Source organism: Echiichthys vipera (assembly GCF_963691815.1).
Source record: "Echiichthys vipera genome assembly, chromosome: 20".
NCBI lineage: Eukaryota > Metazoa > Chordata > Actinopteri > Perciformes > Trachinidae > Echiichthys > Echiichthys vipera.
The window spans coordinates 7,132,987-7,145,064 of NC_139845.1; the positions used below are offsets into that span (position 1 = coordinate 7,132,987).

The 12,078-nt window shown below is 47.4% G+C and overlaps 1 protein-coding gene across 8 annotated transcripts in view; it reads left to right on the forward strand.

Moving 5' to 3' along the window:
* Positions 1-12,078, forward strand: part of kmt2e (lysine (K)-specific methyltransferase 2E) — a 28,396-nt gene extending 16,318 nt beyond the window's left edge. For 4 of the 8 annotated variants that reach the window (XM_083935274.1, XM_083935276.1, XM_083935275.1 and 1 more), the window contains exons 9-25: positions 48-178; positions 397-514; positions 1,098-1,207; positions 1,335-1,587; positions 2,635-2,733; positions 4,936-5,007; positions 5,645-5,830; positions 5,951-6,277; positions 6,413-6,712; positions 6,971-7,121; positions 7,310-7,539; positions 7,627-7,683; positions 7,806-8,348; positions 8,972-9,240; positions 9,364-9,443; positions 9,650-9,729; positions 9,824-12,078. In XM_083935274.1, the coding sequence (XP_083791400.1) occupies positions 48-178; positions 397-514; positions 1,098-1,207; positions 1,335-1,587; positions 2,635-2,733; positions 4,936-5,007; positions 5,645-5,830; positions 5,951-6,277; positions 6,413-6,712; positions 6,971-7,121; positions 7,310-7,539; positions 7,627-7,683; positions 7,806-8,348; positions 8,972-9,240; positions 9,364-9,443; positions 9,650-9,729; positions 9,824-10,840 (4,023 nt within the window). In that variant the 3' untranslated portion in view covers positions 10,841-12,078. The remainder of the gene's footprint in view (positions 1-47; positions 179-396; positions 515-1,097; positions 1,208-1,334; positions 1,588-2,634; positions 2,734-4,935; positions 5,008-5,644; positions 5,831-5,950; positions 6,278-6,412; positions 6,713-6,970; positions 7,122-7,309; positions 7,540-7,626; positions 7,684-7,805; positions 8,349-8,971; positions 9,241-9,363; positions 9,444-9,649; positions 9,730-9,823) is intronic. The other 4 variants (XM_083935278.1, XM_083935279.1, XM_083935280.1 and 1 more) reach the window with 2 other exon arrangements.

Here is a 12,078-nt window from a genome sequence, read left to right on the forward strand (position 1 = left end):
ATGCCGGGCCCCGATCTGTACTAATGTCTGACCCCTTTCTCTTCCAGAGTCAAGTTCAGAAGAACAAGAAAATCCTGAAGGCGGTGCGAGACTTGGCCCCAGACTCCCTCATCATTGAGTACAGGGGAAAGTTCATGCTTCGACAGCAGTTTGAGGCCAACGGGTACTTCTTCAAGAGGTCAGGATGCTAGTAGCTCACCAAAAGGATTTCTCTTTGGAGTTGTTTCTTATGAATCTAAATTGAATATTGCTGCATTTTTATATGAAGGTCAAACAACATAACCAGTATTATGGGTTCTGGGGAATTGGGGTGGATATAGCTATATGCATTGTAGTTAATTGCAGTATGTTGTTTTACTAACGCATGTACTCACATCACTCGTTTCCCTTCTTTAGGCCGTACCCATTCGTGTTGTTTTATTCTAAATTTGACGGACTGGAGATGTGTGTGGACGCTCGCAGCTTTGGTAACGAGGCACGCTTCATCCGTCGCTCCTGCACCCCTAATTCTGAAGTAAGTAAACGATTATTATGGTAATTAAATGAATTAAGGTCCCATATCGCATGTCTTTTTTTATTATGAAGCGGGCTGAGGGGCTATATAAATACTGTGATAGTATAGAAATGCTCAGTCCACAGAGAAATGCACACAGCCCGAATTCAGAAACTATCTTTAAATGAGGCGTCAGGACTTCTGTCTCACATCTATACTATGTGTAGGTAGACAGGGCCGCTACAGTCAATCCCAGGCTGTAGTGACAGTACAGACAGGGAATTACTGACGCACCGAGTGCAGATGCAAAAGAAACCCTGACCAATCAGAGCAAGAGGGGGTCCTAAATAGAAAGGCGCTAGAACGGAGCGGTTTGAGACAGAGAATGAATATTCCGACAGACAGTATGGGAACAATAATGTTTGTTTTTTTATTAACATTAAAGCATGCAAACATGTTCTAGTAGATACACAAATAGAAGTATGAACCTGAAAATTAGCATGATATGGGACCTTTAAGTCAGCCCTTATGCATAGTTATGATATTGCATTACTCTGTTCATCAATGATTAGTCTTCACTAATGTTTTCCTTAACCTCCCTCAGGTGCGGCACGTCATTGAGGATGGCATGTTGCATTTATACATCTACTCTTTGAGGCCTATCACCAAAGGCACAGAGATCACCATTGGTTTTGATTATGACTATGGCAGCTGGTGAGTCATAAGGTGTAAACACAGCAAGTAGCATACAGAACCCCAAGATCATTGCGCCTTCTAACTTCATATTCTGCACTCTCTTCCTTTTTTGTGCGTTTCTTTCTCTTTTTCTTAACATTTGTAGTAAATACAAGGTGGACTGTGCCTGTGTGAAGGGGAACCAGGAGTGCCCAGTGCTCAAGCACAACCTAGAACCCACAGAGAACCTGGGCTCTGGAGGCCGGCGCCGAGGGAGCCGCAAGGACAAAGAGACAGTCCGGGACGACCTGGGCCAGAACCAGAACATGGGTTTGGACCTCGATGGGAAGAACAAGAGCATAGGCGACGGCAAACAGAGGAAACTCTCTCCTCTTCGCCTCTCCATCTCAAACAACCAGGCAAGATTACACTTTTGTGACCATCACACTTTAAATGCACCCTATCTCATCCTCCTTTTAACACTTAACTGCTCATGTTACATGTTTAGACTTTGTGTAATGTAGCATAGTTTTTGTAAATCTACATTTACCCTTGTGGTCCATGCATGGAATTTTATTTGATCTTTGTTAAATGTTTTGTGCATGTATTTTCCATTGTTAGTCACTCTTTAGTTCCCTTGATTTTCCCCATCATCCCTTTATGCATTAATCTCTTCCCCCTCCAACTTATGATGATATGGACATAGTTTAGATCTACTGTCATTGCGCAAGAGACTTTTGTGCCTCTTGTTTAGCAGAGATGTGTTGCAGCGCGTCACCCGTTTTGTGCAACGGAGAACGAGAGCGTGTTCTCTTGGATGTGTTAACAACAACAGGATTTCTCATCTGTCCTAGAAAAGCAAATGTCTTACGTTCCAATGACCAAGCCCAATTGTGTTCATGCAGCAGTTTGTAATGAGAGAAATTTCGTCAGTGGCAAAGTGTTTTTTGAGCATGTGGTGTTTTGACCACTTAGAAATCAGTCCAGTATGTCACATATAGCTTAAGACTGTGGTTACGACTTCCTGAGATGTAAAGGCGTTTGTTGTGTCACGGCTGTGAGGAAGAAAAGTGAGATGAGATGTCCCAACAGACGAAAACGAAGCCTAAAAGTCATCGCTGTTACAACCATATGTTCCGCTGCAGGCAGAGCAGAGAATGTCAGCTGCTAAATATTCCTATTCTGTAAGAGGGTGCTGATACAGACAAGTGTCACTATGACGTGCACATGTATATTCATTAACCATCATTTACAGGGCAGGCAAGTTCTCAGCGTGTGTGTTTTCTGCACAGATTGACTTCTAAAAACAAGCAGAGTTACTTCCCTCATATAGGTCAGGTAACTCCCCTTGCCCCTCCCTCACCTCCCTTCTCCTCCCCTCTTACCTGTCTCCCTCTAGTCTGTAGCCAGACTGACTGATCTGCCATGATAAAGCGCCATTCCCCCCCTCTCCCCTCCTCTTACAGGATCCTGAGTTATATGAGGATCTAGAAGACAAAACCTCCGTTAGCAATGAAGTAGAGATGGAGTCAGAGGAGCAGATTGCAGAGAGGAGGAAGAAGATGGTAAGTGTGCCAAGCTAGGGGTTACAGCTTTTCTTTTTTTTTTTGTGCCATGCAGCCACACAGCAGAAAGAGCAAAAATAAGACTGTCCCCTGGTGCTCTGGGTGTGGACCCAACTTTGTGTCTGCTATGAGGGGCTATGGCTTGGATAGGAGCAGCTGTCCTCTACCCCCCTTCCATTAAACTACCCTCCTCTTCATCACTTATCTACTGCTAGTGCTCCCACCTCTGTCAATGCCCTTGTTGCTGTTTTGCTCAGTCCTATTCGTTTTCCCCCTCCCTCCTGCAGCTTTGGCTTCCCTCTTCTTCACCATTCTGAGGCTTTATGTGTCACTATCATTACACAGTGACATTCCTCATTTATTGCTTTTTTTCCCGCCAGCACATTAGAAAACAAATAAGCCTCCAGTGAACACATGCCTTTTTTTAATAACCCCATCTCCTGTCAGTGGGAACAAACCAGCATGTTGTGTCGTCATGCGAGCTGAAACTGTCCCCCAGTGTGCATTATAGTTTGAGTATAGCTCTCCTCTCACCTTCATTGCGGCTAGAAGTTTGAAATGGCCAATTACTTGTTCAACCGCTCTGTTTCCCTGCCAAAAGGCCTCATGTCCCTGAGAGATGAGATCAAACGCACATACGCACAGGCAAGCGGGATACACACACACACACACTCTCTGGAAATTACCCCGCAGTCAGCTTCATTTCACACGGCGGACCCAAAGGTGTAAAGTGCTGACTCATCTTTGGCCAACACAGTTCTGCTAATCGGTGAGAGAGGGATAGATAGTTAAAGAGAGGGAGGAGGGGGAGGCTGCAGAGGGTAGAGCCTTGTTGCCAGGGCCATATCGACTTTGGGAGATCCAATAGGCCGTTTCTATGGAGTGTGGCCCAGGAGGGGGAGCTCTGCTGCTGGATCAAAGAAACGTGCATTCACAAACCGGCGATCACAAGCGTAGTAGATGAGCGTGGGTGTTGTAAATCTCTGCCACGAAGAGGTGCGGGGGAGATAACATTGTTTGTTGGCATGATATTTTGCCTACTTAAACAAGGGCCCCTATTGTCTGAAAAGGCACAGACTACATGACGGTTTACTCGTGGTATTTTGTGCCTGGTAGTGCGTCAAGTCCCATTTTTCTAAAGTTGTTTTTAGGTGCATCCATTAGCTGCTTATCCTTGAGGTTTAGGTGAGAGAGGCGGGCTCCACCCTCAACAGGTCTGTCGCTTAGAGATTAATTTAATTTTTTTTCTCCCCTTGGACTGTGGGAGGAAACCAAAGCACATGGAACAAACCCACCATGCAGGCACAGGGAGAACACAAATAAACCACCTCTGGCTAGTTTATTTTTTTGGCCAGAATCCCATGTGCATGTGTGTGTTTTTTGTATTTAAAATGGGTGCTTAGCAAATGTTGTGCCAGCCAGTTTATTCTTCTGATTGGTTGGTGAGTTGAAATTAAGGTCGATCACAGAATGCGATCTAGGACCAAAGATTTTACCATATATTTCCCTCAGGATTGACACAGACAGAGGCCCAAAAAGCTTTTATTGTGATATAATAGGGAGGTTGTTATACGGGTGCGGCTGGTGTGTTAAAATGTAAAAACATCAGCTATTACAGAAAACACCTGATGACATTAGGATAAGTTATTTGGTAGTTGTGTGGTGTCATCAGAGCATACCTGAAGTAGCCCCATAGTTAAAGAATACTTAGACTTCTCTTTATTGATTCCTTTGGGATGACTCTCACAAGGAAATTAGATTTCCAGCAGAACACTTGGAAAATGGGGAGGTATAAAAACAAAACAGTATAAGATAAACAATAGAATCTGAGCTAACTAAATATAGAAAGTAAAACAATTGGTAAACAATAGACTCTTAGTTTAATATTGAAGGTAAACAATAGACATTAAACAAAAAACTTAGCTTAGCTAAATATATATATCAGCTAAATATATATATCAAGTAGAGAGAAGAATACAAGTAAAATAAAATTCACAGAAATTAAATTATCTCACTTCAGTGGTGGTGGTACTCCTATAGTTTGAGGATATTACACAGTCCAACAGTACCTGACACAGTCCTGTTTGAGTACCACCAGAAGATCAGGGAGTCACTAGCCTAGCCCTGCCCAGTGTCTGTGAAGCCTTGTTTAGGGGGGACATGTCTCTTCTAAACTGGGCTGTCTCTTTATTGAACATTCAGGCCAACCCAGCGGAGCAGTCCCATCTCCCTGTCGGGGCGGCTTCCAGCTGGAAGGGACTGAAACACAAGGAGGTAAACATGACCCATTCATAGCCAACTCTACTCCACCCATCTACCAGCCTCCCCACTCCCCCTCCCCACCCCCAATATCTCCCAGAAGTGACTGACTTACAAGCGTACTAACTGTCCCCGTCTTTACATTCTTCAGCCTGATCTCTCAGCAACACACTTGTTGTTTCAGTATGTTTCGTGGTATGAATATCTTTTAAAATGGGTGACGGTGGAGCTCTTTGTTTGTTTGTTTTTTCGGTGGAGGTAGAGCTGGGGTGCATATAGGAACACATTAGACATGCAACCTCCTGGTTTGTCGGGGTTTCATTGAAAATCTCTGTCCATTTAGGTAGAAAATACCTTTTATGTACAGCCCATTTGCATTTACATCCTTGCAACCTTTTTCTCTGTTGCTCCTGCCTGACCTCTTTTGTTTCTTTTATTGTGAAATTGATGGGTCACTTTGACACGTGTCTTTCACTCGTTGCTCTGCACTTTGCACAGCTAGATCAGCTTTTGCTGTGTAGCACACATTAACCTGTTGTATCGCTGCCTCAGGGGCTCTGCGGGGAGAGTTGTGTTCCACAGATTAATGTCTTTGCTCCCTCTTCCCCGTCCGTCACCCCCTTCTCCGAACCCCACGCCTATCTCTCTGCAGACACGAGAAGAGAGGAAGATGGAGGCCATCCTGCAAGCATTTGCCAGAATGGAGAAGAGAGAGAAACGTAGAGAGCAGGCCCTGGAAAGAATCGGTACCGTCAAGCCTGAGGTCGGGTGCCGCAGTGACATCAAAGAGGAGCCTCCAGCCACACCGGAGATGGTAGATTCTCCTGCTGTCATGCAGGTGAGAGACACAAAAAACTGCTTTTTTGTTCTTTTGAATGCTTTAGCAAAGCACTAGTGGGCACATTTTTAGCTTTGTGTCATTTTAATACATGTAAATACTCTATTTTCTTTCTCGTAGCCTCTTCTGGAGGTGAAAGAGGAGCCGGGGTTAAAGCCGGCTAAGGTCAAAAGCTCGAGGAACAGGAAAAGCTTCTCAAGGAACCGCACGCACATTGGCCAACAGCGCAGGCGAGCTCGTACCATCAGCACCTGTTCTGACTTGGCCCCCGGCTCTCCCACCGAGTCTGTGGAGCCCCTGACCAATGAATCCCCCGAAGGAGAGATGTCCACCGCACCAGAGCCGGAGGCCATCCCTGTCGAAGCACCGGACATCAGCCCCCCACACAGCAGCTCACCGGCACCTGACAGAAACCGCAACGGGAGCAAGAACTTCAAAACTAAAAAGGTACGGCCGAAGCGCACAGTGATCACCATACTTGGTCTTTGTTCTTGTATCTGGGTCATGCAACTTTGTTTTTAAAATCCAGCTACTTGTACACAAAGAAACTACAAATTGTAAAATAATTCTCATTTTCAACAGCACTTTGTGAGTGAGTGGGTGGGAGAGAAGCAGCAGGACCGCGGTGCAGTACGAACCCCAGAGCCGGCCCCAGAGAGGCCGCTGAGAATAAGCAGTGACCCTGAAGTACTCGCCACGCAGCTAAACGCCCTACCAGGCATGGCCTGCTCTCCACAGGTCTACAGCACGCCGAAACACTACGTCCGCTTCTCATCCCCTTTCCTGGCAAACCGCAGTCCCGCGACACCTGGAGTCCCCACTGGCAGACGGCGTTCCAGAGAACTACCTGAAACGCCGCCAACCACCGGCTCCTGCAAGAAGGTACAGAGTTCTGCTTTTATACTCATGGAAAAAAATGCACATCCAGCCGGTTTTGTAAAGTCGGATAGATCTGTCCCAAGTGGACACTGCCTCTTTATCCATCATCAGCTTTGTCTCAGAAGTTTTCTACTGTGATAATCTAGTTCGATCAGCTGTAAAGATTCCTGCAGTGATGAAGGAAATGTCACCACTATCACAAGAGACAAGTCTATCAGTATTCCTGTTGTTGAATTACTGAACCCCTACTCTTTCTTACAGCGATGGTTGAAGCAGGCTCTAGAGGAGGAGGGCTCCACCAGTCCGGCCAGACGACCGAGCCTCCTCATGCCCAGTGAGGGTCCCCTTAGCCCCTCCATCAATGGAGACTCTGACAGCCCTCTACCCTACAATGGCACCTGCTCACTACCAGGTAGTTAGCCAGCACTCATTACCATGTCTGACCATACAAATTTGAACATTTAAGACTAATACCTGCAGAAAATTAGTGTAGCATTTTTACAATACGTTGTTACATTGCATCAAAATAAGTACAAAAACTATATAGGAAAATATTGGATGAATGTTCAGCTGAAGCACATCCCACATTTCTTCCCACAGAGTTGCCCACACCTTTGAAAAAGCGGCGATTGAGTCCTTTAGATGTCTGCATGTCCGAGGGCTCGACACCCTACGGCTCCCCTTGTGCCACGCCTACCAGAGCAGACTCATCGGAGACACCCGCAACCCCCATCTTACTAGCTACCCCACCGCGTCCCCGAACCGAAGAGCCAAGTACAGAGCCCCTGCTGCCCAGCACCCCAACACAGACACTTAATGCCCTTCAGGAGGTAAGGCTGTCTATATGGAAACAAAGGAGGTTTGCACATTTGTTTAGGAAAAGAACTTTGAGTGACTTAAGTATGTTCTTGTAACAGAGTGAATCTTCAATGGAAAGCTCGCCAGAAGTCAGCCGGAAACCCAGTGTGCAAGAGGTGAGCGAAGGGCGCAGCAAATATGTATATTTCGGTTGGGTTCAATGATTATCGTATCAAATTTTTGATCAGGTCACCAACTTTATTAGTCGCCTGACGTTGATTCCTTCATCCTTTCCTAGGCCGATCGTCCTCCTTCGTTGGTCTCCTCTCCCTGTGTCAGGGCTTCCAGTTCAGAGGGACTCCCGACAGAAGCCAAGGTGTCAGTTCCCGAGAGTCCACAGCCTCCAGCTGCCGAGTCTGTGGACTGTGAAGAGGACAGGGCAGATGGTGGGGTTGTAGAGGGCAGCAGTGACGCTTCCTCTTCTGCAGAAACGTGCGCTTCCTCTTTTCCTGGCTGGATAAAAAGCCCAGACAGAGGCCCGACTGGACCAGCTGGCCTGAACTTCTCCCCAGTCAACTCAAACTTAAGGGACCTCACCCCCTCACACACCCTGGAGCCTCTGGTAGCTCCCTTCAGGCCCGAGGCTGCAGCTGGGGCTGCAGCAGGGTCCACGACAGGGGCCGCTTCATTGGTCAGCTCTCAGCCCCCTTTCAGTGAGGGCCAGGGGCAGCTTTTTTACCCCTGCTCCGACGAGGGCAGTTCGCTGGGCTTCTCACGCTCGCTGAACGGGGATGGTTCTGGCGAGGGAGGCTCAGCGCAGAACCCCCCACAGAAGAAAAAGGTGAGTGAGCAGTGCTAATAACACTTTAATCCTTGGAGTGTAACATATATATACTGCAAGTTAAAATGAGGTTTGCAACCTGGGGTTGGAAGTTTATTATTGTCTAGTTAAAAATCCAATTTAGTGTTAATGGGAGACTTCAATCAAAGGTAATTTCAGAGACAGAAAGTGTTCCTATTGGCTCAGTAGAGAGACGGGAGCGGGCGAGCTGCAGTAAGGGGTCTCACTCTGATTCAGTAAGGTATTTTTACTTTTTACCAACTGCAGCTTTAACCAGGACTGTCTATTTTCTTGATTTATGATGTGACAAAATACAGTGCACATTGTAAAGAGGCAATGGGAGAGACAGCAATATATACCATGTGAGATAACAGAGAAAATCTACAAAAATATAATGTTATAATTGCAGTATATGAGGCGATGTATCTGTACATGTGTATGGAGTATCACTGTTTAGGCCTGTTTTCAGTCACCACCTCTCTTGGATTAAATGATATCAAGAGATGCATTGACTCACGCTGCTCTTTGTGTCAGTAACTGTTCAAATGCTGCCCTCTGCTGGTGTAACGTTGTTGAGTAACATCTTTGTTCACAAGTGACGTTGAGTCTCTGCCTCTTCGCAGGTTTCCCTCCTGGAATACAGGAAACGTCAGCGCGAAGCTCGTCGCAGCGGCTCCAAGACCGAGTGCAACTCTCCCGTTTCCACCCTACCACTTTTGACCGTGGACGCCTTTCCTGTTGCGCTAGAGACCACCAGTGAACCTCCTCCACCCCCTGCTCCCACTCCTCTCTGCAACACCACAACCGCAGCCACCGTAAAAGAGCTCCCGACAAGTGAGGAGGCAGAGGCGCCTGAAGAGAAAGGGGAGAAGGAAGGAGGGGAGGGACAGTGGTACGTACCATTTTAAAAACTACCTATGTTGGCTTACATTGTAGTAAATCTAGTATGCACTGTACCACTCAGTGTGGTCCTACTAGGAATAAGATTGTGACGATCTTAATTATTTTTTTTTAGGACGTCGTCTACTTCTGTAGAGCAGGCCCGAGAACGCAGTTATCACAGAGCTCTGCTGCTCAGCAAAGACAAGGACACAGGTGAGGATGGCGACTCTGCATTAAAGAAAATAGTTTGACAGCTCTCAAATCTCTATTAATTGCAAAGCTGTAAGGAGACAGTTTACCATGAAGACTGGAATCAGCTAGGTTGCCAGGCAAATGTATTTCCCCAAATGTCAAACGATTCCTTCATGATGTTATTTTTAAATAAACCCTTTAACTTTTCTTGTGATACTGCTTTTCAGATGGTGAGACAGAAGGTGGAGATACACCTGCACCGAGAGATTGCCCATCTCCGAGTCTTCAGAAGACCCCGACCCACACAGTAAGTCAACCTCACCCCCGTGGAGGAGATCTGACTCATCTCAGCGAGTTATCAACAACTGTGACACCTTCTCTCTCTCTCTCTTCCCTCACAGCCCTGCTCTCCCAGTCGGCCAGCGAAGGAGGAAGACACCGACAGTCAGCCTCGGACGCCGAACCCAACCAGCCAACCACCGAGCAAGCCCGCAGCACCCAAGTCGGCTCCTCTGACCCCCACGAAGCTACATCCCACCCCGTTGCCCTCTTCTCCTGTCCACTTCCCCGGATCCTCCCTCCTCCACTCTCCTAAGCCGCAGCCTCAGGGCTCTCCTTACCGCAGCCAGAGGGCGCTGTTCTCCGCTCAGCCTCAAAACCAATCTCAGCCCCCGGCTCAGGCTGGCCCAACACCTTTTCCACAGTACAATGCACAAAGTGCTCCACCACCACCTCCCCCTCCTCCGCCAGCACCACCGGCCTCCACGGCGTATTTTCCCAGCCAGAGTCCCTCGACAGCTGGACCCTTCCCTGGGTTTAAACCTGCAGTCACATCCTCTTACCCTCCTGGTTCTCAACCCCTGATGCAGACTATTCCCCACAGCGTGCACTATCAGAGCTCAGCTGCTCCACCGCCGCCTCCTCCTCCGCCCCCACACCCAATGCCCGGCCCCACCCTGTTGCACGTCAACCTGCAGCCTCCTCCCATCCAGCAGCACCAGCTCATGCTGACCACCTCCCCTCCTCCACCTCCACCACCACAGGGCCAGACCTCCCAGCAGCAACAGCCTTCTGCTGGCAGCACCATGCTGTCGCTCACCCCTCCTCCGCCGCCTCCTCCACCTCCACCCGCCCCCTCGACTAACGTTCCAATGCAGCCCCACCATTTTCAGAACTTGGGGCCTTTTCAGCCGGCGTTGTTACACCCAGGCACCTCCAATCCTTCGGTGCCCCCATCGACATACCCCTCACCCCTTCAGCAGAGTGGACTGCCTCCACCTCCCCCTCCTCCTCCGCAACAGACTCAACAAGGCCAGGCCCAGGCCGCTGCCTCCCAGATGCCTTCTGGGACTCGTGGAGCGCCTGCGTCCTCGACCCCCTTCCACAGCTCGGGGTACCTGAGCACAGGGTGGCACTGACTTTCGGCCCCCTGGCGGCCCCTAAGAACTCAGTCTGAGAGGGGCGTGTATCATAAGCTGTAGATATGTTTTCTATGTACCTGAACACATGGCCAGTGGAAAAACAGCTGATTGTGGGATAAAAGGATACTTTTTAAAAATAAAAAATAAAAAACACGGACAGCAAATTTTAGAAAAAAGGACAGAGAAATGATCTTCAAGACAAACTGTATAAAAAAATGAAGATGGACGATCCCTTCCCCCACCCAGGTGCTCATAACCCCCCCTCTCTCTCTGGCCTCTGTTTGTTTTTATATATCCTTCCTGTGATAGAGAGAGACGCTCTCTGTTCTGTGTCTTGTTCTGACTCCTGTTGTAACGCCCCGCACTTTGTTTATCAATGGACATTCCAGCCTACCACCCCCCCCCCCCCCCACCCCCCCTTCCTCCTCCTTTGTCAGTTATTCCTTTTTACTTCCTCTTCTCTCTCTCTCGTCTGTCTACGGCTCTCTACACCATTTATTTGTTTTAATCTAGTGGCTCAATATAGCGAAGAGAAAAGCTTTTTGTATAGAGAAAAAAACACAATTATTTTTTTTATTCCTCTGTCTAACAACAAATATCTGTGCACCGCTGCAGATTCAGAAAAAGACCCGTTTCTGGGAGCCTGCCTCACCACCCCGGGAGGCTGCACTCATGGGTGTTTGTGTGCGTGTGTGTGAGTGTATGTGTCTGAGTGTATGTGTGCGTGTGTTAGTGGGTGTGAAAGTGTGCGTGGCTGGTTTAAGGAGAAAAGTGTGGGTGCGTTTTCTTGTAACGAGTGCTTGTAGTCTTCTGAGGTAGGCAGAGTGGTCTCGTCCACAGGTAGAACGTTAGCGGTTTATTTTTGAATATCAATGGTTATTTGTAGAAAGTGTAATTTAATGTATAGGTGGTTACTCCAGCTTTCACCAGGAACAGGTTGTAAATATTTGCTTCTTTTCTTTTCTATGCTTGTACAATTCGCTCCCATCCCATTTTTTGAAATATGGTTGTAAATATGAACGCACTTCTTGGCAAAGCTGAATGTTTCTGTGACTGTAGCATTATTTTTATTTTTTTCCCCTCTCTGGACTCTTCAACTTTGTCCTTTTTTTTATTATTTGTGTGCGTGTGTGTATGTGTGTGTGTGTGTATGTTTGTGTGGAGGGGAGAGACTCACAGACACTGCACTGGTTGGCTATTTTCATGGTTCATTATAATAAATCACTGTAATGACA